Below are 24,905 nucleotides of genomic sequence, written 5' to 3'. Positions count from 1 at the left end.
TATGCTCTTGGACTTCCCAGCCTCCAGAACTGTGAGCCAAATAAATTTCTGTTCATTATAAATTATCCAGTCTGTGGTATTCTGTTAAACCAGCATAAATGAATTAAGACACTTACTTCTCTTCATCTCAGTTTTCTCTATGATCCAGATAAAAATCTTCACAGGATTCTTGCCAAAGAATAAAATATTAAATACATAGCAGTTGCCTGATACAGAGTAAGAATGCAAATGTTTATTATTATTAGTGCAATGTGAATGGGATGGAGAAATGATAATATATAACTGGAAGGTGTTTAGGAGACAGAAATTGACAGTTTGGATATAAGGAAAAGGATGAATTTACACACTCTAATTTCTCACTTGGATGAGATGAGAAACATAGAAGGTTTCAAGGTTCTGCAGCAGGTTTTAAGGAAAAAATAGTGTTCATTCTTGAATATACTGACTGTGAGATATGCCAGTAGATGGGTGAATATATAGCTCTAAAGTTAAGGAAACAGATCAAGGCTGGGAGACAGATGGTAATTAAGTTCATAGGTATTGGTGAGAGTCCCTAAAGAATATGCAGAGTGAAGAAATGACACTAGGTAGAACCTAAGGAACACCAACATTTAAAGTATGGGCAGAGGAAGAGAAACCTACAAAGGACACTGAGAGCAAGAGGCCAGAAAAGTAAGAGAACAATAGTGTGAAATGTCAAAAGCCAAAAGAAAAAAAGTGTTTCAAAGAAGAGGAAGTACTCAACATCATCAATACTGCCAAGCAGTGAAACAAGAATGGAGTTTTCACTGGATTTAGCAACAAAGTTATTTATTCACATAATAAATAGGTACCAAACATTGTGCTAGGCCCATGAAATACAGATGTGATAAGAAAAATAAGACACTTGCACACACAGACTTTATGTTGTGAAGATAGACAACACATAAAATACCTGCAAATTGTGAGAAGGACTGTGAGCAGAGACAGAGAGGCATGATAGTACAAGGCAGAGGCCAGCTTTGGACAGGCAGTTTGGGAGAGCAGCTCTCTGAGGAAAGAAAATTTAAGCTGAAACCAAGGCAAGAAAGGGCTTAGAGAACCGGTCAGAGAATTGAAAGAGGCCCATGTGGTTATAGCACAACAATGGAGGAGGGATGGAGAGAGAGAAGCTAGATCATGTTTGTAGATTATGCTTAGGGTACAGTGAGAACAGTTTAGATGATGACCTGTAAACATCTGAAAATAAGGAAGTTCAGAGCACTCTAATAGTACTTAATAGTTTGGCATTCCTCATTTATACTAGTCTTAATAATCAGAAATAGGCAATTTTACTACTCTTTTAACAATTAACTGCTCATTATAATAATATCAAAAAAATTCTATTTAAAGGATACTACATGATTATAAGCATGTCACCTGTTGTAATAATTTTACTAATCCCCCTTTAAACTTCTTCCATAGATATTTCTCAAATCTGCTTGATTCTGTCATTAAATTATATCTGAGGTTCTCATTTTCCAGCAATGTACATCCGATTTTGAATGTTTTATAACAAAACTCTACAAGGTGTTAACTAAGATGTCTATGGGCCAATAACATAACCAAAAAAAGCTGATTAAATTCTTTTTTTTTAAAAGATTATATTTCATAGTTTCAGCTTCCTGTTTCCTTAACGTATATTTATATACATACATATAATAAAGAAAAGCTGATGAGAAAAACTTGGGCTTGATTCTGAACAGCTGAATTACATGTTCATCTTATTTTTTTAATTACCTGATCTGCAAGAGGAAGAATTTATGACCCATATTTCACAAAGATGTCTATAATACCAAATGCTGCCATTTACTTAGCATCTATTAGTTATCAAGCAGTGAGCTAGGCACATTACATGAATTATCCCTGAAAAATAGGTATTCTGCTTCTCATTTTACAGATGAGGAAACCATCTCAGACAGTTTAGGTGACCTGCCCAAGTCTGCAGACCTAGAATTTAAGCCCAATTCTGCACACTCAGAAACTCTGGTCACTATACCAAGATGCCTGAGACTATTAATAGACTGGGTTCCTTAAAAATATCTATCATATACAAGATACTAAATCATAAAAATAAGTTATTAAATGCTAAAAAATATTTTATTTGATTTTTGATAAACTATGTACAACGTTGAAACATTAGTCAGACATACCATCTTACATAGGTATAATACAGTCCTCCCTTTGGCATAATAACTTGATTTCAATTTTTTCAATATTGGAAAATAAAGATAAAAGGATGCTATAAAAGATAATCATACTGTATTTAATGTCCAAGAATTACCATTCTGGGTGCAAATTTTTCCCCAGTTATTCCTTAGTACAAATATTAAATCCAATGAACTGCCAAAAACTGCCTGTTCTCACAAAACTTGCTTGTGAAAGTTAAAAATTACAAATTGGCCTAAGATGCTCCTGAATCAGAAAAACCTAACCTCTGATTAGAAACTCTAAATGTTACTATTTCTCTGAATTTGGAAGGCAATGAGTCTGAATAAAAGCATCAGAATTTGCTCTAAGCAAAATCTACAGGTTTATTGTATTGTGAGCTCTTTCTACTAAGGTTTGTCAAGTAGCCAAGTCATCCACCAAGGTACTGTTTGAAGAAGTCTAGATATTTAACAAAAAGAAACTGCTCCCAGATTATCTTTATTTTCCTTAACAAAATACACACAAGAGCACAAAATTCACTTATATATCATCATTTTACAAGTATAAATAATGTTCAGAATTCAAGTACAGTCAAGTGCAGAGATATTTCCTATGTTACTATGTAAACACAAACTAATTATATACATCATGTGCCTCTGGCCCAGCTGCAAAATGAAAGATATCAAAAAGAAATATTGCACTTGACTGTACAATTGCATTCTTATTAAGAATTCATACCAATGTCTTTGTAGTTACAGTTAGAACTTTCATACCACTTAGCTTAATGTAAACAACTAAAATAGACATCTCCCCTTGCTAGCAAATATCTTAAGAGTTAAAATTCTATCCATTTTTAATAATGAAGTATTCAAAATCTTAATTGGGTTTCATTTCTTAAAACAAACACTATTAGAGAACTTATTCCTAATCAAAGTTCTTCCTATGTCAAAATGGATATTTACAGGTTATACATATAGAAAACAAAACTGTTATTATGTTTGTTTACTTTTAGAATGGACAAAAAAAATCTAAAAGTTGTCTAAATAGTGTGGGTCTCTGTACATTGAAGAGGATCTTGTTCACTGGTATCACTTGCTTTTAATCTTAATACCCAGTAGATATAATTTTGACATGTTCAAATTAGCTAGGCAACCTGAATTCAAATGATAGCAAGCATATTCTTAGAGGGGCAGAAAAAAGAAAGAGTACCACTTAAAAAGCAATAACGGACATCAACAAGACTATAAATATCCAGTTGAAGGCACATAGAAGCATTTACTACTTTGCCATCAAAGAGTCTTCACTTGGTTCAGAATTAGGAATAGAGTCATCTCTGGAAACCGTTGATTTGGCTTCATTCATTGAGGTTTCCTCATTCTCGGTCTCTTCTTGTTTCTCCTCTGGTTCCTCTGAGCCAGATGCTTTTTCAATCACTTGGTTTGTCTGCTCTGTGGCTGATATTTTGTCATCTGTCTGCTCTGTACTATTATCAGGAACATCTTGTTCTTCTACAGATTCTGAAAAGATAAAGATTCAAAACTTTAGGAATACCTAAATATTAAAGCTGCTAAACAAGGCAAGCAAAAGATAAATACACACACATACATACACACACGTGGACTAAGAAACAGCATTGTCTAATATTATCCTTAAAATCTTTAAAAATGAGTACCTAACTTCCTATATAGCATACCATTTATGAGTTAGTATGATTGAAGAAAAAAAATTTGGAGGAAATAAACCCATAAATATACTTTTATCTAATTTCCCATACTTTTATACAAAATAAATTCCTAAAGACACGTTTAAAAGTCGAATGTTTGAAAATCAAAGTCCCAACAGAATTATTAATATTTACTGTAAGACAACAGTCCAGCATACGAAGCAAATGTATTAACTCCCAGATTATATTTTCCAAAGGAACTGTTTCCCTTGTGTCCTGACCACCCCATGAGCAATGTGTAAATGTACACTTTTGTGTGTGGGGGGGGAAGGGGGGCAGTGCTTTCTCCCACGGATGTACATCTCTATTACCCAAGGACTTGGAAAGTCAGATTCCACCTTTCCTAAAGGCATGACAAGTCTCCCCTCGTCCCTTTGTAAGACAAGTCCTCTGTGTTCAACCACTGGGTCAGAATATGCTACATACCTAGCATCCTAGGGAAGGAAAAGGAAGGGTCATTTTCCCCCATCTCCATAGAAGAAGCTAAGTAAGGGTCTTGGTCCCTATCTGAAAATTTACTCACTTTACACTCTCTTTTTGAGTTTTATTAAATTAAAATCTCTTAATAATAATTTAATAATAAGAATTTTATTAATTATACTGCCTTTAATTCTTTGAAATTTAAAGAACAGGATGGGGAAGGGAATGACAAGAGCAGACAAACTTTGGGTCACCCAATTTCCAAGTCAAAGATAAAAATCTAGCTTTGAGGTATTTGTTTTGTTTTTGTAATAAATAGCAATTAATATCCTTGCTAAGAGAAATATGGCTAAACCATGTCAGCTAAGCAAAAAAGCAGATTTTCCTACCCTCATACAAGATCCCTTATGATATATTACAAATGTTACTGATTCAAAAAATCTGGAGGGAAGGCCAGCCTACTTAGTAAAAAGTTCTAGTTAAGTTCCTTATATAGTACAGGCAAGAGTTTGCTAAATAAATAAAATTAATTAATAGCTTTACAAAGAAATTATGGTTATATGCACACATGTTAACATGGAAGTCTTAGAAATTCATGGTTTTATCATACCAATTTTAATAAATACAAATTATCTACAACCCACACATTCTATGCCAAGACTTTAAAAATATTTAAAGAGAATTACTTCCTTAAGCAGATACCCTGGATTCTGGTTGGCAGAATTAATTATAACCACCTTCTTTCTTCCTTCTTATGTGTAGAATAAAGGCCCAAAGTCTACAATTAGGGACATCCAGCTTAATGAGGTTTTACTGTATAAAAACTTCATATAATCACAGAGTAGTGAGGAATGTTTATAATCATATTTGTGCCAAATTTCATAAAAACCCTGCTTGTATCTTAATAAGGAACTTAAAATGGCATTGCTGCACAACTTGGAATCTTAAAAAAATCCAAGGTAGAAAAGCAGTAAGTCACTCAAGTTTTGTTATTTCCATGTTCCAGGACACAAAGGAAAAGCAGAAAGGGCAAATAAAACTATGGACATGTACAAATCATTTCTGCTACAAGAGCAAGCAAGTTCTTCCATGGAAAACTTCAGGAGTCACCAACCATTTGTAATTCTACCCTCACAGAATTTATCCAGGGTAGAATTTAAGAGTCATGGTTTTCCACAACTCTCTGGCCATAGAGCAATATTTACTTGGCAAGGACTTAACAATTTGTTATAGTTTAGTAAGCCTTCTGAAACAAACCAATAAAGCCACAAGAAATAGAAAAGCAAAAAGCTCAGAATCCATAACTCAACTCACCAATAAACATCTTTAACTGAACAAAGGCCCACATAGTTCGTCATATTCTAACAGATTGCCTCAATACTGTACTGAAACAGGAGATGTATCAAAATTCAAGGCTTATATCATATTAAAGTTTTGTGATGTTACTATTTGCCAAAATATACCCTTTACTACTCAAAGTCAATTTAATTTAAAAATTATGGGGTCTAAAGAAGCAGTTAGTACAAAGAAGAGAACTATAACAGTGGAATTTTTAAATGCCTGTAATATAAGAATTCAATGTGCTGTCATAATTAGAAAACAACAGGATATACAAAGTTTTCTGTTCAATATTGTACTGTATTTCAGAGAATATGTGGAAGACTAAAAAAATTGGTGAAATGGTGGGTGGAGCTTGAAAATAATCAAAGAGCCTATTAATGACTACTTTTCTTCCTGTGGGTTAATTTGCAGTAAAGCAATTTTAATAGCAGTAATGTATGTGACATGATGACTATAATGCAGATATTAGCTAGTCTAAATAAGATAGGTACTTGATGTTTGGATGCCAATGCCATTTTGTGAGAAGTCATCAAACAAATTCTAAACAACTAGGTGTAAAAGATTAACAGAGAATTATATAACAATTTCATAACTAAAGCTGAGAGCTTTATAAGGTTATTAAGGTTTATAAACTTATTAAGAAACAAAGGCATGAATTTCATCCCAATTCAACCCAATGACTCCGTGAATAAAATTCAATTAAATGATAACTACCCATGAGAAAATAGGTAGTATTCAACACAAAGAATACCATTTAATTATTTACCATTGGTGAACAAATCAATTAGGCAAGTTAAGAGTTTCTTTATTAGGCAATGATCTAAAACTAAACTATTAGGTGAAGGTGTTTTAGAAAACGGAGTCAGAAAGCCAAAAGATCTCTATCTAAAACAAACATGCAAAAACATACTACAAGCAAGTTTACATCTTGAGTAAATATAAACAAAGGTATAAGCTTTTTGGATCTGGTATATACAGAGAATTCAACAAAATTTACATTATCAAATAGTTCAATTTCCTAGAGCATCATAATGAAAATACTAAAAATAGAATTTTCCCTGGTTCTACACAACTTAATGGTATTGTGTGTAAAAGAAAGGAAGGACAGAAAACAGATTAACAAGATAAATTTCACCTAATATAAATTTTACTTGCTATTTTGATGGTATTGATTAGATGTCATGAGTTTTATTATTAGTGAGTTATTTCCAGTTGGATTATAAACTTATTTTATACTAAAATAATTATATAAGATCTAGACAAACACAATCAACCAATGAAAACATGATACTGACATTTTTTAAACATAAAAGCCAAAATCACTGTACTAGTATATGAACAATATAGAAATCTAGTACTTTAATGATTACCACATATGACAAAAAGAATGCTATATACCAGGTATTTCAGAAAGCACATGTTGGTTTAAAAAAGGCAAAACTAATAAGCCACTTTAATGTAACTTAGTGGAGATCCAGGTATTACTGTACTTTAATTTAATCATAAAAGAAACTGAGGAATCCAAAAGCAGTTCATTTCTTGGCATACCATATGCTCTCAGAGAAAAAAACAATCCATATCCTTAATTTCTTGTGTTTTGCTAATAATCTATTACCAAAGCTTCTGGATACAAAGTTCTAGAAAAAATGATTGCTTCAGTTGTTAGCACTATGGAGTTATCAGACCCTCCCTCAAGTTTTGTCTTTACCTATTAACATTACCTTATTGGGGTTGAGTTTGAGCCAGTTAGACTTCATTCTGGAGATTTCAGACAGAAAAGGAATTCAAATGAGCAATTAATGGGAAAAATTTCTTCTAGGTCTTCATCTTTGATAAAAACTTTCTAAGATTCCATATGTTTTTATGAAGAGTGGTCCAGAAATTATAAAAGCCTTGTGCCTCATCCTAAATGCAAAATCTTTCAGTATCAGAATCCAAACAAAACTTAATTTCCAGTCTTACATCATAGATTGAAAAAAACACTTCTTCCATTAATTCTAGATTATTCATATAAATGGTTACTGATGTTTGTGGAAAGAAAAGTTCAGATGGAAGAAAGTTACCTTTTGGTTCCATCTGTAAATTCAATAACCTAATCTCTACAGTTCCTGTTGCTATCAAGGAGCTATTTCAATGTTTTTAATAATATATAGATTAAAGCAGGAAAGGTTGTTTTCAGATCTTAAGTTTCTGCATCATCTAATAATTTAGAAATCAGGAATCTAAAATCCCAGTTACGTTGGCTGTTAGCACAGAGTAGATGGTTGAGATGATACAGTCTTACTTAAAAGTTCATTTTAATCAAAAGAGTATGCCACCAGCGTTTAAAACAAATGCAGCTTCCTCTGTTCATCAGAAATATTTCTAGCAATTTACTAAAGGAATCCAGCTTGAAATCCATAACTCTGTGTCACAGTGTTGAGATAGGAGTCTTGAGAAAAATTTCAGTCTTCTGGAAAGCCAAAGAAGAAAAAGAAGCTCATGGCCGCTTTGGTGAATCCAAAGAGAAGTATGAAAGTTACTACTCTAGAAACTATCTTAAACAAATGGAATGGTTGCTTCAGTTTTTAGCACTATGGAGTTATCAGACCCTGCCTCAAGTTTTGTCTTCACCTATTAACATTACCTTATTGGGACTGAGTTTGACACAGTTAGACTTCATTCCGGAGATTTCAGACAGAAAATGAGACATCTGGGGTATTGCTCCTCCTAGATTAGATGAGAAGGAAAAGTATAGCTTGGTGTTGTTTGCTAACTATCCATCTTGACCTTAGCAGAAGATACAAAGCATGGGGCTCATTATCAAGATTTTTATTTTGTTGGCCATTTTTTCTTTTCTTTTCTTTTCGTCCCAACTATTGGCTTTCAAATATTCACTTTAGCTTTCATAAGCAAGGTTACTCATGGAAAGGACTTCAATTTTTTCCTTTAGGCATCTTCAGATGAAATCCTTTAATTTTCAATTCCAAGAGGCTGCAATGGCAAGGCAGGCAGTTTGCATGCGACACAGCATGTGGCTCAGAGCATGACTTAAGCAAAAGAAAAAAACTTGACTGTGTTTGGAGTTGATATTGCAGACTTGGAGAAGATAAATGTACTGATTCAGTGTTGGAAGTATTACAGGCCTCTGTCATAGCTATCTGTATTCAAATTCATTTTCATATTTGTTAGTAAGCCAAAAGCCAAGCCCAATTCAACACACATATTTTAGGTTCATTCTTCCAAGTTTAAATAAAAAGATACTCAAATCTTATGCTAAATTTCTGATATCTGAAAGTTTACTGCCTCATATAATATCCTCAGTTAAAGCAATTTTTGCAATATTCAATGTTTTTATGAAGAAGCAAATATATGTAAATAATTCCTAAAAATTAAAATAATGAATACTGACTGGAAAATAAATTGTGCAAACTAAACTTCCAATAGGCCTTTTTTTCGGTACCAGACATAACCCTGAAATATCATGGCTGTGTCATAATTTTAGCAATCTCCATAATTCACAGCTGCTTAACAAAGAGTTCCTGACCAAATATTAATATTGTAGCAAGAAACAGTTGGCAATTAATAGTCAAATCTTCCATCTTATCTTTTCCATTTTTTTTCATGAAACTTCCCCTAAAATTCCTAAACCAGAATTGTAAGATGAATTCTAAAACCCAGTAAATTCTAATGTATTCAGTTTCTCTAAACTCATTACATCAAAGGCAATGTTAATCTTGTGGACCTCTATAAATTGTTTCAGTGGAATACAAGTTCTATTTATATAGTCATCCAAAAAAGGCAATGATGACTTTACAATTCCAAAGTTTCCTGCTTTCTGGTAATTTCTACCAATTCAAGTAGAAGACATAAACCTACTTTATCAACGTTAATCAAAAATCTTATAAGTATTTTATACTCTGAATAGCTGTTTCATAATTCCAATAATCTGCTTTACCTAGATGAATTGAAAAAAATGATCCCATGAAAATACTGCTAATCAAATCTCCCAACAGTTTTTAGAAGAGATCATTCCTTAAACAGTGTTTACCGAGCTGGTGCTAGATGCTGTTTATCACAATATAACCTGTATGTTAAAAGTGAAACACATAGCAATCACACAGGAGGCTACAGTATCAGAACAATAGCTGACGCATACATGCTGCAAAATCTGATAAATTAATCCACTCTTATCTAAAAGCATTAGGCTTTATTGTTAAATATCACACAGTAAGAGTCAAAACTGTTTAAATATTCATACCTTCATTAAATTGGTTCTCTGATGAAAGCACACTTCCTGATGGCAAGGGACCAGCTGAACTTGAACCTTCCAAAGCCTGCCTCTTCTCGAAACTGAACTCTGGAAGTCTTGGAGCCTGGGGTCTGGTTTTTCTTGCAGGATTCAAGAAAAAACAGTAGGCACATCGAAAAGCTGCAAAGAATTTTTTTAAAATAAGCAAAACCACAAACCAAAGAAAGTTCAAGGACTAACCAGATAACTCACATTATTACTTTTGCAGATGTTCAAAGAACACTTCAAAAGTTACTTACCCCTTGTGAAACTCACATGTTATTTTAATAATATTATGGTAGGTACTCTAACCAAAGCTAATTTTAAAGCATGCTTCCTAATTATTACTAGAATTACAATTTTTTTTTTTTTTTTGAGACAGAGTCTCGCTCTGTTGCCCAGGCTAGAGTGAGTGCCATGGCGTCAGCCTAGCTCACAGCAACCTCAAACTCCTGGGCTTAAGCGATCCTCCTGCCTCAGCCTCCCGAGAAGCTGGGACTACAGGCATGCGCCACCATGCTTGGCTAATTTTTTCTATATATATTTTTAGTTGGCCAGATAATTTCTTTCTATTTTAGTAGAGACGGGGTCTCACTCTTGCTCAGGCTGGTCTCGAACTCCTGACCTCGAGCAATCCACCCGCCTCGGCCTCCCAGAGTGCTAGGATTACAGGCGTGAGCCACCGCGCCCGGCCTTAGAATTACAATTTAAATTTTAAAGCAGAAAGGCAGAATAAAATACATGGTAGGTTAACTATGTAACAGGTTACATAGCAGGTTGACAGCAAAACAATATTAATTTAATATTAGTATTACTAATTAATGAATTCATAATCACCAGAATCATTGGGTTATTTTAAAATTCAGAACCTTGCTCATTTGCCCAAGAAAATGTAGTATGTCATATTTCAGAACCATAAATAATTTACCACAGCTGTTTTTAATAGTGGCTACACATGAGATCATCCATTGAGCTTTAAAAAAAAAGTTAATGCCTGGATCCCACCCCAGATCAATTAAAGCAGACTCTTTCTAGGTGGGTCCTGGGTATCATAATTTTTTTAAGCTCTTCAGGTGATTGTGATGCACAATGAGATTTGGCCTAGAGATTATACATTATAATCTCTTATAATTATAATCGCTTTGCTCTGTATACTAAAATAAGGACAATATGCCTAAGCAATACATAGAGAGACAGTATCTAAAATAAGATGACATTACATGGAAAGTGGCATAGAATAAGATATTTAAGAGTAAAATATTTAAATCTAACTACCTAATAATTCTTACCAATATATTCAAATTCTTCCTTCAAAGCCATGCCATTATGAGAAAAACACTGCTGACATATAAGGGCATACCTAAGGCATAGGGAAAAAAAAAAAAGAAGAACACACCAGTTACAAATGCAAAACTCATGAAAGTAATTTAGCCATCATGGCTAATTTATATTTTAACATAGTTAAATATGCCATAACAGATCAGATGTTACTTAGTAAAACATAAATAATACTCTTTAAATAAAAGCAACATTTCAACCATTTTAAAATATAATTTATAAATCAAATTTAAAATCATTTTTTTTTCATTTTTTTTTTTTTTTTTGAGACAGAGTCTCACTCTGTTGCCCAGGCTAGAGTGCCGTGGCGTCAGCGTAGCTCACAGCAACCTCAAACTCCTGGGCTCGAGCAATCCTCCTGCCTCAGCCTCCCGAGTAGCTGGGACTACAGGCATGTACCACCATGCCTGGCTAATTTTTCTATATATATAGAAAAATATATATATATGTATGTATATATATACCTATATATGTGTGTGTAATATATATACACATATATGTGTGTGTGTGTGTGTGCATATATATATATGTTTTTAGCTGTCCGTATAGTAATTTCTTTTCTATTTTTAGTAGAGATGAGGTCTCGCTCTTGCTCAGGCTGGTCTCGAACTCCTGAGCTCAAACAATCTGCCCGCCTCGGCCTCCCAGAGTGCCAGGATTACAGGTGTGAGCCACTGCGCCCGGCCTAAAATCATTTAAAATGAATATATCCTTACTAAGTTAGGAGAAACATATTTGATAACAGAACACTTTAATTTTGGTGTTTCCCAATATATATTCCCGGGGATGAAATCCCCCAAATCTGTGGTTAGATAAGACTGGAAAAGATGGAACCTTTTTGGAGATTCACAATAAATATTATTAAACCTGACTCTGAGAAGTCCTGCAGTAAAAAAAAAAAAAAATACATTTAATTTTGTTTAGTCTGGTCCAAAGGTTAATTTCTATACATGATGATTCCTATACCTTTCCCAGTTATACTTGAACATCTTCCTCATTTTCTATTTATATACTTTCTCTGTTCTGTGTGTATGTATTCAACAAATATTTGGCTCTATCAAACATCATGCTGTTTTTGAATAACGTAATTTATTATATTAACATTAAATTATAGTCTCTTTATTAAAATTATAATATCAACTGGTAAAGTTGTCAAATATCTACTATCCTATGAACTTTTTAAAAGTCTATACTTTTGTCAATTGCTCTGTACATATCATACCTATCTTCCAAGAGTTATTGAAAGGATCAAATAAGGTAATAATTGGAAAAGCATTTTGAGAACTGTTAAGTGCTAAATACATGCAAATTGTTCTTAACATTATTAAAAGTATTACCATCACCAAGTCCAGTACTGATACCTATAAAACTCCATTTCTTACAACTCACCGGGTCTTTACTATTTTTGTGCCTTCAAGTTTAAAAGTTTCATTTAAAAAATTCAATTTCTCTAAAAATAATCTTATAGCAGAGTTACTATTTTTTCCACATGGATTTTATCTAGACTATTTTGTCAAAATTCCTACCATAAAACAATTGAATATGTACTCTTTTGCACAGCTATAAAATACTCTATTATATTCTAAAATCGGGAAATAGAAGCCACAGAACTGTGGAACATATAGTACATACATGCACCGTGACCAATAAATCTTTTCATTTTCATTTATCTACCACCGTAGTAATCATTACCTGTTCTGTGGACCATCACCAACTAAATATTCAACAATTCTATCCAGAGCACCTCGTTCTCGGGGGAGAATGGGTCTTGCTAAAGGTGGACCTGGAGGATGAAGACCTATTAAATACACAAATACATACAAATTTACATGTATAAAATATATATATATATATAATTTAATTCAGCTACCAAGAACTACCTGTGCTTGTTAGAACTCTCAAAAATTCTAACAGTAAAACATTAATTCTTATAAATCTCTGTAGAACATTCATATTTTCATTAAAAATACTGCCCTACAAAAATATATTTAAATATGTGCTATATCAGAACCACCAATATAATCTATTAGAAAATGAAACTACATTGGGTTCTGTAAAAACAAATTTTTAAAAATGCCCAACTTTTAAAAGCTTATGTAATACATTAGGGGACTTCCATTTTGGGCCATAATAAAGTAACAGGGGTCAGATTTACCTTCCCACAGAAAGCAACTAAAAAACTGTGCAGAACATATGAAGTAACAGTTTTAAAGACAGTGGATATCAGGCAATGTAGGTTAATGTTCCCTGAGAGACTAAACACAAAGCATGCCCTACGACTGCCCCCAGCTTATTGCCTAGAGAGTGTTTGCAGGCATCTGCACAAGAATGGTAAATACAGGTGAAGTGTGGCAGTCTCTCAGAGTAGCGGAGACAGAGCTGGAACTCTGGGGAGGCCAAGGTAGCTCAAGTTCACAGGAAAGAGTACCAAAGAAGAGAAAAGGCACAGAGAAAGAACACCATAGATCTGCAAACAGTCTCCCATAGTAATAAGCAGAATACTGATTGGCGCATGGATGTGATGAAACTATCTGAGGATCAAAACAGAACCACTCAAAAAGATTAAAGGAAACTGTTCACACAAGGGCAAAAATATTGCTTGTTTCAACCAGCCAGAGTGGAAAACTTCTTAACACATATGTCATTGAGTCGACTATTCAGAAGAATATCATATAAGGGTTTAAAAAATCCAGCATTCAATAAGGTGAAATTCATAATGTCTGGCATTAGATAAAAAATTACTAGACATGCTAATATACGACAATACTACCTACAATAAGATAAATCAGTTGAAATTGACCTAGAAATGATAGTGATGATTGAATTAGTAGACAAAGATGTTAAGACATTTATTATGTTAATAACTAGATTTCATATGTTTTGAGAATCTAGAGGAAAGATTCAGTATTTTAAGTAGAGACATGGGAAAAATTTAAAACACCCAAATTGAACTTCTACACATAAAAACTATAATGTCTAAGATGAAAAATCCACAAATGATTCGAACAGCAGTTTAGACATTGCAGAAAAAAACATATTGGTGAACTTGAAGATATATCAATAGAAACCAAACAAATGAAACACAGAAAAGATTTAAAATTTTTTTAATTGAAAAAATCATCAGCAAGCTATAGAACAACCTCAGGCAGCTTCATATACATGCAATTGGGGTCCATAAAGAAAAGGAAAGAAATGAAAAGAAAAAAATATTAGGAGATACATATACAAAAATTTTCCAAATTTGATGAAAGTCATAAAACTACAGATCCAAGAATATCAACAAATCCCAAGCATAAAAAACATAATTTTGCCACACAACAGAGCATCATCAAGTTGCTTAAAACCACTGATAAAATCTTAAAAGCAGCCAGAAAAAGATACATTATGTACAGAGCAACAGAGAAAAGAATAACAGCAGACTTCTCATCGGAAAGTATGTAAGCCAGAAGACAGTGAAACAGTATGTTTAAAGTTATGAAAGGAAAAAACTGTCAAATAAGAATTCTGTATCCAGTGTAAACATCTTTGTCAAATAAAGGCAAAATGAAGACTTGTTCAGATATATAAAACTGAAAGAATTCATCACTAGCAGAACTGCATGCACTAAAAGAAATGTTAAAAGAAGTCCTTCAGGCAAAAGAAAAGTAACTGTAGACAGGAAGCAGGATCTACACAAAGGAACAGAGAATTTGAAATAGTTGCTATGTGAGTAAATATATGACTTTTTTTAATTCTTTAAATCACCTTAAAAGATAATTGACTGCATTGTATTACGTATTATAAGTACTCTGCAGATAATTTGAAGTACACAGGAGCGGGGCAGGTGCAGTGGCTCACGCTTGTAATGCTAACACTCTGGGAGGCCAAGGTGGTAAGATAGCTTGAGGCCAGGAGTTCTAGACCTGAGCAAGAGCGAGATCCTGTCTCTACAAAAGTAGAAAAATTAGTCAGGTATGGTGCCACACACAAGAAGTCCCAGCTACTCAGGAGGCTGAAGCAGGAAAATTGCTTAATCCCAGGAATTTGAGGTTGCAGTGAGCTATGGTGACACCACAGCACTCTAGTCTGGGCAACAGAGCGAGACTCTGTCTCAAAAAAAAAAAAGTACATAGGATGATGTACATGGTTTATATGCAAGTAATAAGGGACTTGAGAATCTGTGGATATTGGTATCTGCTTGGGTGGTCCTAGAACCAATCCCAATCCCCCACGAATAAATGTTCTTTTTAAGTGACTAGAAAACATTTACCAAGACATGGCATTCTGGGTCATAAAACAAGTCTCGCTATATTTAGAAAGATTCACATAAGAAGAAGTATGTTTTCTAACCACAGTAGAATTAAACTAGAACTCAGCAATAGAAAAAAATCTGAAAAATCTCCAAATATTTAGAGACTAAATCACGTACATCTAAATAACCCAGGATTCGACGAAAAATCAAACGGGAAATTAGAAAATATTTTGAATTGAATGAAAACAAAAAAAGCATATCAAAATTTATGATATGCAGTAAAGCAGTACTTAGAAGAAAATATATAACACTAAACACCTATATTACGAAAGAAGATAGGCCTAAAATCCATAAACTTCAGCTTCTACTTTAAAAAACTAAAAATAAATCCTAAATAAGCAAAAACAAAAATAGACATAATAAAGATCAAAGAGGAAAGTAATAAAGTAGAAAATACAAAAATAATAGTGAAAAGCTGGTTCTCTGAGAAGATTAATAAAATGATAAAACTCTAGACTGATAAACCTCAGACTAATCAGGAAAAAAGAAAGAAGATACAAAATACTAATATCAGAAATCAGAAAGACAGCATAACTCCAGATTATAAAGGTATTAAAAGGATAATAGGGAAGATTATGAACAACTTTATGTCAATAAATTCTACAAGTTAGATGAAATGGACAAATTCCTTGAAAGACTACCAAACTACTAAAGATCACTCAAAAAGATAACTATTTGATTTACTAAAATTTTGTTAAGAATTTTTATATCTATGTATCATATTTGTCTATAGTTTTTCTTTAATGAAAGAAATTGAATCTTTAGTTAAAACAGCAAACAAACCTTTCCAGCAAAGAAAATACCAGGCCCAGACATTTCAAACAGTAAATTCTACCAAACATTTAAATTAAGGAAGAAATAATACCAATTATACACAAACTTGTCCAGAAAAATCAAAGACAGAATACTTACTCATAACATGAAACCAACATAACTCTGATACCAAAACCAGACAAAGATATGACAAAAAAAAAAAAAAATTCTACAGACCAATATCCATAATAAACATCAATGTAAATTTAACAAAGTATTAGCAAATTGAATCCAACAATATACATATAAAACAATACATCATGATCAAGTGACATTTATTCCAGGAAAGCAAGTTGGTTTAACATTTAAAAATCAATGTAATTCACTATATAAATAGATGTTAAAACAAAGAAACAAACAAAACCCAATATGAACATCTCAATAGATTCAGAAAAGCATCTGACAAAATCCATCATCTATTACTGATAAAAATCTTCAGCCAACTAAGAATAGGCAGGCACTTCAACCTGATAAAGGGTATTTATTAAAACTAAAAACCAAAAACCCTAGAGCTAACATCATGCTAAATGATGAAAGAATAATAGCTTTCCAAAAAGATCAACAAATAGGCAAGGAAGTCTACTTCTATCACTTCTATTCAACATTGTACTGAAGGTTCTAGCTAGTGTAATACGGTAAGAAAAAGAAATAAAAGGAAACTAGATTGGAAAGGGAGAAGCAGAATTTTTTTTATTCACAGATAATGTGATTATCTATATAGAAAATATTATGTAATCTATAAAAAAGTTACCAGAACCAATAAATGAATTTAGCAAGGTTAGAGGATATAAGACCAATATACAAAAATCAATTGTATTTCTATATACACTAGCAATGAACAGTTAGAAATAGTTAATAACTTATAATAGCATCAAAAATATGAAATAATTAGATGTAAATTTAACCCCAAAATATGCAAAACCTATAAAGTGAACACCACAAAACATTGCTGAGAGAAATTAATGACCTAAATAAATGGAGAGTTATACAGTACATCTAATATAAATTAGGCAACATCAGAAAAGACTAATGGGGATTGGAAAAAGAACATAGAATTTAGTTAATTCTAAAACAATTATCATATAAAAACAATAACAAAAATAAAGAGTTACACATTCAAACTTCATGAATTGTAACTCTCTGACCTCTAAAAACCAAAAGAGAACTGTTTGCAGAAGAAGAAGGCACTGAGAAGAAAGTAAGAAAATAAATAAAATACGATGCTTGCCTTTGTAAAACAAGACAGAATGAACATAATAAAGTGGGCAGCAACGGAGGTTTACATGGAGACCTCACAGAAAACTGAAACAAAATGGAACTCTGTTGGAATATGTGACAAAAACTTTAAAGCCTTCAAGTTTACTTAAGGACAGCAATACTATATTATTTTAAAGTATTAATGATTTAAAAAAGAGATTTGCTTTGTAAATAATCATAAACCTAAAAGGTCAACTGATATTAAAATTATAGCTATTAGTAAACAAAAGTTAGATTCTGGAACGAGTTCTTCATATTACAAATAAAGCATATTTTTAAGATTTCATCAGGTAAGTTATTGCTTTACTTGTGGTAAAAAGATTCAATTATTATAATTAAAAAATAAAGTTGAATCCAAACATTGTCATACCTCATTATCAAATTTTCAACTTGAATAAGCAAGCCACATTAGATTTTGAAACGATTTAAGCCAACTTAACTTTTTGCTGGAGTATTTTACTTCTACATATTTAAAGTAAACATGCCCATAAAAGAATCTGGATACATAAAACAACAGATTCCATAAAAATATCTTAAACTTCGTGCACATTAATAACTTTCAAAATAATGCATCTTCATACTCATGCTGTTATGGACAACAGTAATTAATACAATCATCAAAAGCAAGCATTGTAGGAATACTGGTCATTTTTACACAGCTTGGCAAATTATCAAGTACCTGCTGGTTATTAATTTTCAGACATATGGGAGCTCTGTGGTAATACACATTAAATTGATTCTCTTCCACAAATATGGTATAATGAAAAAATCAATAATAAATCACTTATTCATATTTTTGGCAATGTACAATTTAAACAATCTTTCATACAGAAACTATTTAATAATTAAAAACTTCAGTAAAACAAGTTATATTTACATGATCATGAAATTTAGGCCATTGTTCCTTCTATAGCCTTATCCTTACATGTGCAATACAGTTTTTATTACTATTATAAGTTGCTAAACTTTTATTTCTTTAAAATCATTTACATACACAAATGCATGAAATTCATGCATTTTCTCCAAAAAAAGTTCTTTCACTAAACAAGCAGGAATTTAAATTTACAATCATGAGTATCTCAAATCAACCAGATAGCAACTGAAAGATGAGTCATTTTCAATTTAACTTTTCTCAATTTCATAAAATACATGCCTACCTTACAGTGTTATCATTATATGTCAAATTTAAAAGTATTTTTTAAAATAGCTACTTTAAAAGTTAATAAGATTTGTATACATTTCTTTTGTAATCAGCTTTCTTAATTTGTTTATAAATTAAGTTTTCTAGTCTTCTAAAAACTTATGCTGCATTTTTAAAGGAAAACAAGAAAAAAATCTACCATAGTAAGTAATATTTAAATTTCTTAATGATTTTATTACATAAATGCTCTGATTACCTGACATCAACTAGCCTAGCCTCAAAATCATTATAATTTATGTTAGTAATTAGTCATGAAATAATAAATTATTCTAAATTATAATCAAATAACCTAAAACAAAATAAATAATTTACTATCATATGCAATAATCCAACATAGAAATCTATGCAAAATAATGTGAACTGCTAAAGCAGTGGACTTCTATGCCCCAATCACACTCCAAAAGAAACCACAGGATAATATAGTCTGTTACACTCCAGAATGGGATCTTTCCCTAAAGAGCTACCACAGTGAAAAAATAGAATCCAAGGAATAAAATAGTTAAGGGAATATGTTCATTTTATAGAACTTTATAAAGTATCTATCAGAAATACTAAGGTTCTATGCCTTAAAAAAAAAAAAAAAAAAGAAAAAAAATCTACCAGCCCATATTAACAAAAGTAATACTGTACACTACAATGGCAGGAATATTCTTCCTGAAATATATGTGCAGGGTTTAGCAAAAAACATGAATACATTCCAAAAGTGTTCTCTCCCCATTTTATATAAATCTGGAGTCATTCTAAAGTTGAATATAAAAAGATATGCTATATTGTTGACTACACAATACTACAAAGTTTTATTGCCACTTAAACAAAGAAGCCATAACAGTTAAATGAGCTCAAGAAATAGGTTTCAGTATCACAAGGTGCCAGCTGTAAAGAGTTATGGCTAATTGAATATGGAACTCCTGCTTAATCAGATAACTGCTCTGCTATTTCCAAATGAAATGCCATTTCCATACTGTCTGAAAATGGCCTGTTTTATTGGTAACCAGAGAAAACAATATAAACTGTAAATAACATTAAGTGCTCTGTTTACCCATTCCAGGCACTGAAGTAGCAGGGGATCCAAGATGTCTTGGTAACAGATTTGACGGTAGAGCTGGAGTAACAGTCCTTTCTGGGGGTCCACCAGGGGCTGAAGTGTCCTTTTGTGGTCGAGGAGATACTGGAACTTGTGGAGGAGGGCCCTGGTTAGGGCTTGCTGGTGTTGGAGAAAGGTTTCTTTGAGCCGCAGTTCGCTGACGAATCTCTGCGAAGAATAAGTATATACACTAGATTTAATATCCAATATACCATATTAACCAATACCACAAATGACTTACATTTATTAAAATTTTGTGGCACCAAAAGGCATTCCAGAGTCAAAACTGCTTGTAATAAGAAATCTATAAAATGTAACACTGAAAATAGAGTGCTACATTTCTTAACTTACAATTCAATTACACATATTTATACAAGCTTTTATCTATCTACTGGTATCATTTTTTTAAATAAATTTAATAAAATAAAATCATCACCAATTATGTGTCATGTCTTTTTACAGTAAACTTTCCTAATTATGATAAAGGAAAAAAATTATCAGAATTAGTGAAAACTCCAAATTGTAAATTTGTTTTTCAAAATTCAAAAAATTGATAAGTTTAAGAAATAAGTGAATAGGTATATTCTGGAATTATCAAATGATTTATAAAGTAATTAATCTAAGTAGTCATAAAAATGCCAAAAAGGTATTCTTTACTATTAGGTACCAGTCCCATTCTCCTTTATGATATTGCTACTTTTTTGGCAATTTTTTTTTTACCCAAACACCCAATAAAGGAAAACTTCCACTCTACATAAACAATGTTTCTTCATAAATAAATTTAAGTTTATAGTTGGAGAAATTACAAGATTCTCAATAACAGGGGTTGGCAAAATGTGCCAACTCCAGGGTGCTGCCTGTTTTTGTAGTTTTATTGGAACACAGTTCCGCTCTTTTGTTTACATATTGTCTATGGCTGCTTTCAAAGAGTTGAGATCATATGACCCTCAAAGCCACTTACTATACTTACTACTTGGCCTTTTACTGAAAAAGTTTCATGACTCATACTTGAGAATGTAAAATTAAATTCTATCAATCTCTATTCCCACCAATATCTTACTTGAATGTCAGTGGTAAAATCTCAAATAAAGAAGCCCTTATAACTTTTTTTTTTTTTTTTTGGAGACAGGGTCTCCCCATGTTGTTCAAACTAGTCTATATTCACCGGCTCATCTCTTCACATCCTACTCATACTAAGCTCTTTCAAATTCGGCTTCTACCCTGTTTCTCTACTAAAATTTTTCTCTCAATAGGTCAATGGCTTTTTATTAACAAAAATGACTCTGTAACCTCTTCCTTTCCATAGAGTCAAAGTTTTTAAAAAGGAAAAAAAAATTCCTCCATATTTCACTTCTCAACCCAACTCACTCTGGATTTTGTCTTCCTTTTTAGCTATCACAGTATTACCCACTGAAAGTACCACTGCTTTGATCACCAATAAACTTACAATATCACCACTACTGTTATTATCATAGCTATTCTTTATCAAACCCCTCTATTCTTCTAGGAATGCCTAGCTTTGTGTAGTCCTTAGTATACTAAGATTGTTTATTTACATGCGTATACCCCTTTTAACCAGGAGCTAATAATAGGCAGGAACTGCATCTTGATAGCCTCAGGATGTGGCAAGGTAACTGGCAGAGTATGAGCTTAATAAAGGTCTAGGAAATGAATCTACTTTCCTCTTACATTTCAATATGAAATTTCCAACTATTACCTATTGCCTTTTACTCAACTTATATGGTGTGATAAGCAGATTAATGGCCTCCCAAATATGTCCACATCCTCATCCCCAGAACCTGTAAACATGTTCCGTTACAATCAGCCTGCTGCATTAAGAATCTCAGCCTTACTTCAGGAAACCATACAAAAAAGCTATCTTCAAACAGAAAATTTTCTAATAATATATACCATTTGTCAGCCTTTAGTTAAGTTTGCTATTTTGTTGTTCTATTTTTCAAATTAAGAATACACTTTGCTTTTTAGTACTTTATCTTAACATTTACTTTTTTTCATCACCTTGATGATTTATTTCTGGTCTGGACTGTTTTCTAGCTCTCTCAACATTAAACAACCTGCACCATGCAGATCACCACAGTCCCATTTGGTAAATTACTATTTTATAACATTTAAACAAATACAGGAATTCTGCTATAAAATAAATATTTCCTTTTTTTCCTTCAACTCAACACATTTATTAAGCAACCACTCTGAGTAAAACACTAAGATAAGCATCACTGAAGGGGATTCAGAGTTGCATATAAAAGTGGCAAGCAAAGACAAGACAAACTCACTAAATATTCTAATGCAAGCTAAGTGCCATAAAAAGGGAGCCAGTGAAGTATTACAGAGGGCCCCAGAAGCAGGGACCAAAGAGTTAGTCATCTAGATGGAAAAGGGTTCATGGTGATGGTGGCATTTGAGATAAACATTGAAAACTGATGGAGATAGAAATGCCTTTGTTATCTACATTAAGGTACCTGTGGGAGTTTTAAAATAAGACTCCAAAATTCTTTGATTCTCCTCCCAAAAAATTCAAGTGGAGAGTGTCTATATACCCTCACCTTGAATCTGTACTCTGTGACTGTTTGACCAAGAAAACACAGCTGTGCCAGTTTTCAGGACTCCTCCCTGTCTCCCAGGTTGCTTGGTCTGGGAACCTAGCAACCATGTGAGGAGGAGGCCCAGATGGCCCCATAGAGAAGTCCATGTGGAGAGGAACTGACAGCCAGCACCAACTTGCCAGCCATGTAAGCCATCTTGATAGAACCCTACAGCTCCAATAAAGTAGCTCCAACTAATATTGTGAGACAGAGATGAGCTGTCTTTGTCCCTGGCCAAACTGCAAATTCATCAACAAAATAGATGAATGTTATTTTAAGCCCCTAAGTTTTAGAATAGTTTGTTATGCAATAGATAATTGCAACAGTACAGATTTGATACTTAAGTAAAGGTCACCCAAAAAAGTAAATTTATTATTTTATAAGGCATTTTCCAGATTCTCTTAAACACACATACACCCCCCCCCCAAAAAACCAAAATATGAAGTATCATTCTACTTGGTATGAAGATCAAAAAAAGATTTATGATTTCCATAAGTCTTTAGTTTTCCATATATGCCATGGAACACAAGTGAGTGAACCCTAAAGCCTACTTAAATAGGAAGTTGTAACCCTTTTGCTAAAATCATTAAATTTTTCTGCAAAAATAACTGATTTCAAATTTAGCTATGGGTAGGACACAATTTTTCTTTCATAATTTCATTAATAAAGTTTCTAGGTTGTATACAAAGGCAAAAGAAAATGTATAGGTGATTTCCTTTTTAAAAAAATATAGGAGGGTCTGTTAAGGATTCATTTTTAGCTATCAGATGGCAACCTCTAATAATCTGATCATTCTTCCTACTTCAATCATTCACTCCTGCAGTCATAACCTATCCTAGAACGCTGCATTAACAATAACTGATCCCTCTCAACTTTAAGGATACTTTGCCTTATGAATTGATACAGCTCTCAAACCACACTTACCTCTCTGGCTTACTTCTTCCAACTCCAAGGGGAATCTATGATCCATTAATTATTAAGGTATCAGTAAACTTTATTTGTGAAGAGCCAGAAGTAAACATTTTAGGCTTTGCAGACCACACAAGTCTCTGTTACGTGTTCTTATTCTTCTTTGCTATTTTTTAGAATGCTTTGAAAATGTAAAGCCATTCTAAGCTAAAAAGCCATAAAAAACAAGTCTTGGCCTACATTTGCAGATTTCTATATTAATATTACCAACACCTTTTAACTATCTGCCACCTTTCATACCCTTATTTCCTTCATGATCATCCTAAATTCCATAATCCATTGTTACAATCACTCCCTTGCAACAACCTTACCTCTTGGCCCCTTTATCACCTTATCTAATTCATAAGGCAAAACCCAACCGTGGTTAAAACCAACTATCTGCCTACTCCATGCCTGCACCCATGCAGGTGAACATAACTGGAAAACCACAAAGAATCATGCTTTAAACTCATGACTATTAATTTTAAGTGGGCTTTAGGGTCCTCTGGAATTCCTATATTTCCCTAATTCATTTAGTCTCTCACTTTCCAAGAGAGTCATTTCGTATCTTTCCTTCAAGCTCCCAACACCATCTCCCCTCAACCTCACCCTAACAAAACAGATACAATCAGAAGACAATTCCCACCATTTACCTATCTCTGCCCACGTTCTCAGACTTACCTTGTTATAGAGATGAACTGCCACACTCCTATCAAAAGCCAGCTTCTCCATTTGTACACTAGATTGCATCCCCTCTTGCCTACTCAGGGATAGTTCCAAATCAATTGTCCCTGCTGTCTCCTATTGATGTCTCCTATATCATCAATTATTCCATGTCTTCTGGGCCATTCCCAGTACCATACAAACATGCTATTATTTCTTTCATACAGTATGCTTGCCCACACACACAAAATGTTTCCTTCTCCAGCCACCTATTTCTACTCCTTTTTACTCAAAAGAGTAGTCTCTTCTCATTGTCTCTTTTTTACCCACATCCTTTCTAATCAGGATTTTGCACCCATCCCTCCACCAAAACTGTGCTTTTTTTTTTTTTTTTTGAGACAGAGTCTCACTCTGTTGCCCAGGCTAGAGTGCCATGGCATCACCCTAGCTCACAGCAACCTCAAACTCCTGGGCTCAAGCAACTCCTGCCTCAGCCTCCCGAGTACCTGGGACTACAAGCATGTGCCACCATCCCCGGCTAATTTTTTATATATATGTTTTTAGTTGTCTATATAATTTCTATTTTTAGTAGAGACGGCATCTCGCTCTTGCTCAGACTGGTCTCGAACTCCTGAGCTCAAACGATCCACCCGCCTCGGCCTCCCAGAGTGCTAGGATTACAGGCGTGAGCCACCGTGCCCGGCCCAAATTGTTCTTTTCAGTGTCACCAAGGACCTCTACTTGCTACAATCAGTGATCAATACTCAACCCTCAACTTACTTGG

General features: G+C 33.2%; 1 protein-coding gene across 4 annotated transcripts in view; it reads right to left on the bottom strand.

Annotated features, from left to right (window-relative positions):
- Positions 1-1,890: 1,890 nt before the first annotated feature.
- Positions 1,891-24,905, bottom strand: part of LNPK (lunapark, ER junction formation factor) — a 63,401-nt gene continuing 40,386 nt past the window's right edge. For 3 of the 4 annotated variants that reach the window (XM_045559016.1, XM_045559018.1, XM_045559019.1), the window contains 5 exons: positions 19,863-20,075; positions 12,954-13,059; positions 11,213-11,283; positions 9,894-10,064; positions 1,891-3,686 (listed from right to left, as the gene is read on the bottom strand). In XM_045559016.1, coding sequence (XP_045414972.1) covers positions 3,448-3,686; positions 9,894-10,064; positions 11,213-11,283; positions 12,954-13,059; positions 19,863-20,075 — 800 coding nt within the window. In that variant the 3' untranslated portion in view covers positions 1,891-3,447. The remainder of the gene's footprint in view (positions 3,687-9,893; positions 10,065-11,212; positions 11,284-12,953; positions 13,060-19,862; positions 20,076-24,905) is intronic. The other variant, XM_045559017.1, reaches the window with a different exon arrangement.

This window comes from Lemur catta, chromosome 8 (genome assembly GCF_020740605.2).
Source record: "Lemur catta isolate mLemCat1 chromosome 8, mLemCat1.pri, whole genome shotgun sequence".
In the NCBI taxonomy this organism is placed as follows: domain Eukaryota; kingdom Metazoa; phylum Chordata; class Mammalia; order Primates; family Lemuridae; genus Lemur; species Lemur catta.
The sequence above is the reverse complement of the archived record's forward strand: the minus strand, read 5'-3'. Positions and strand labels throughout refer to the sequence as shown.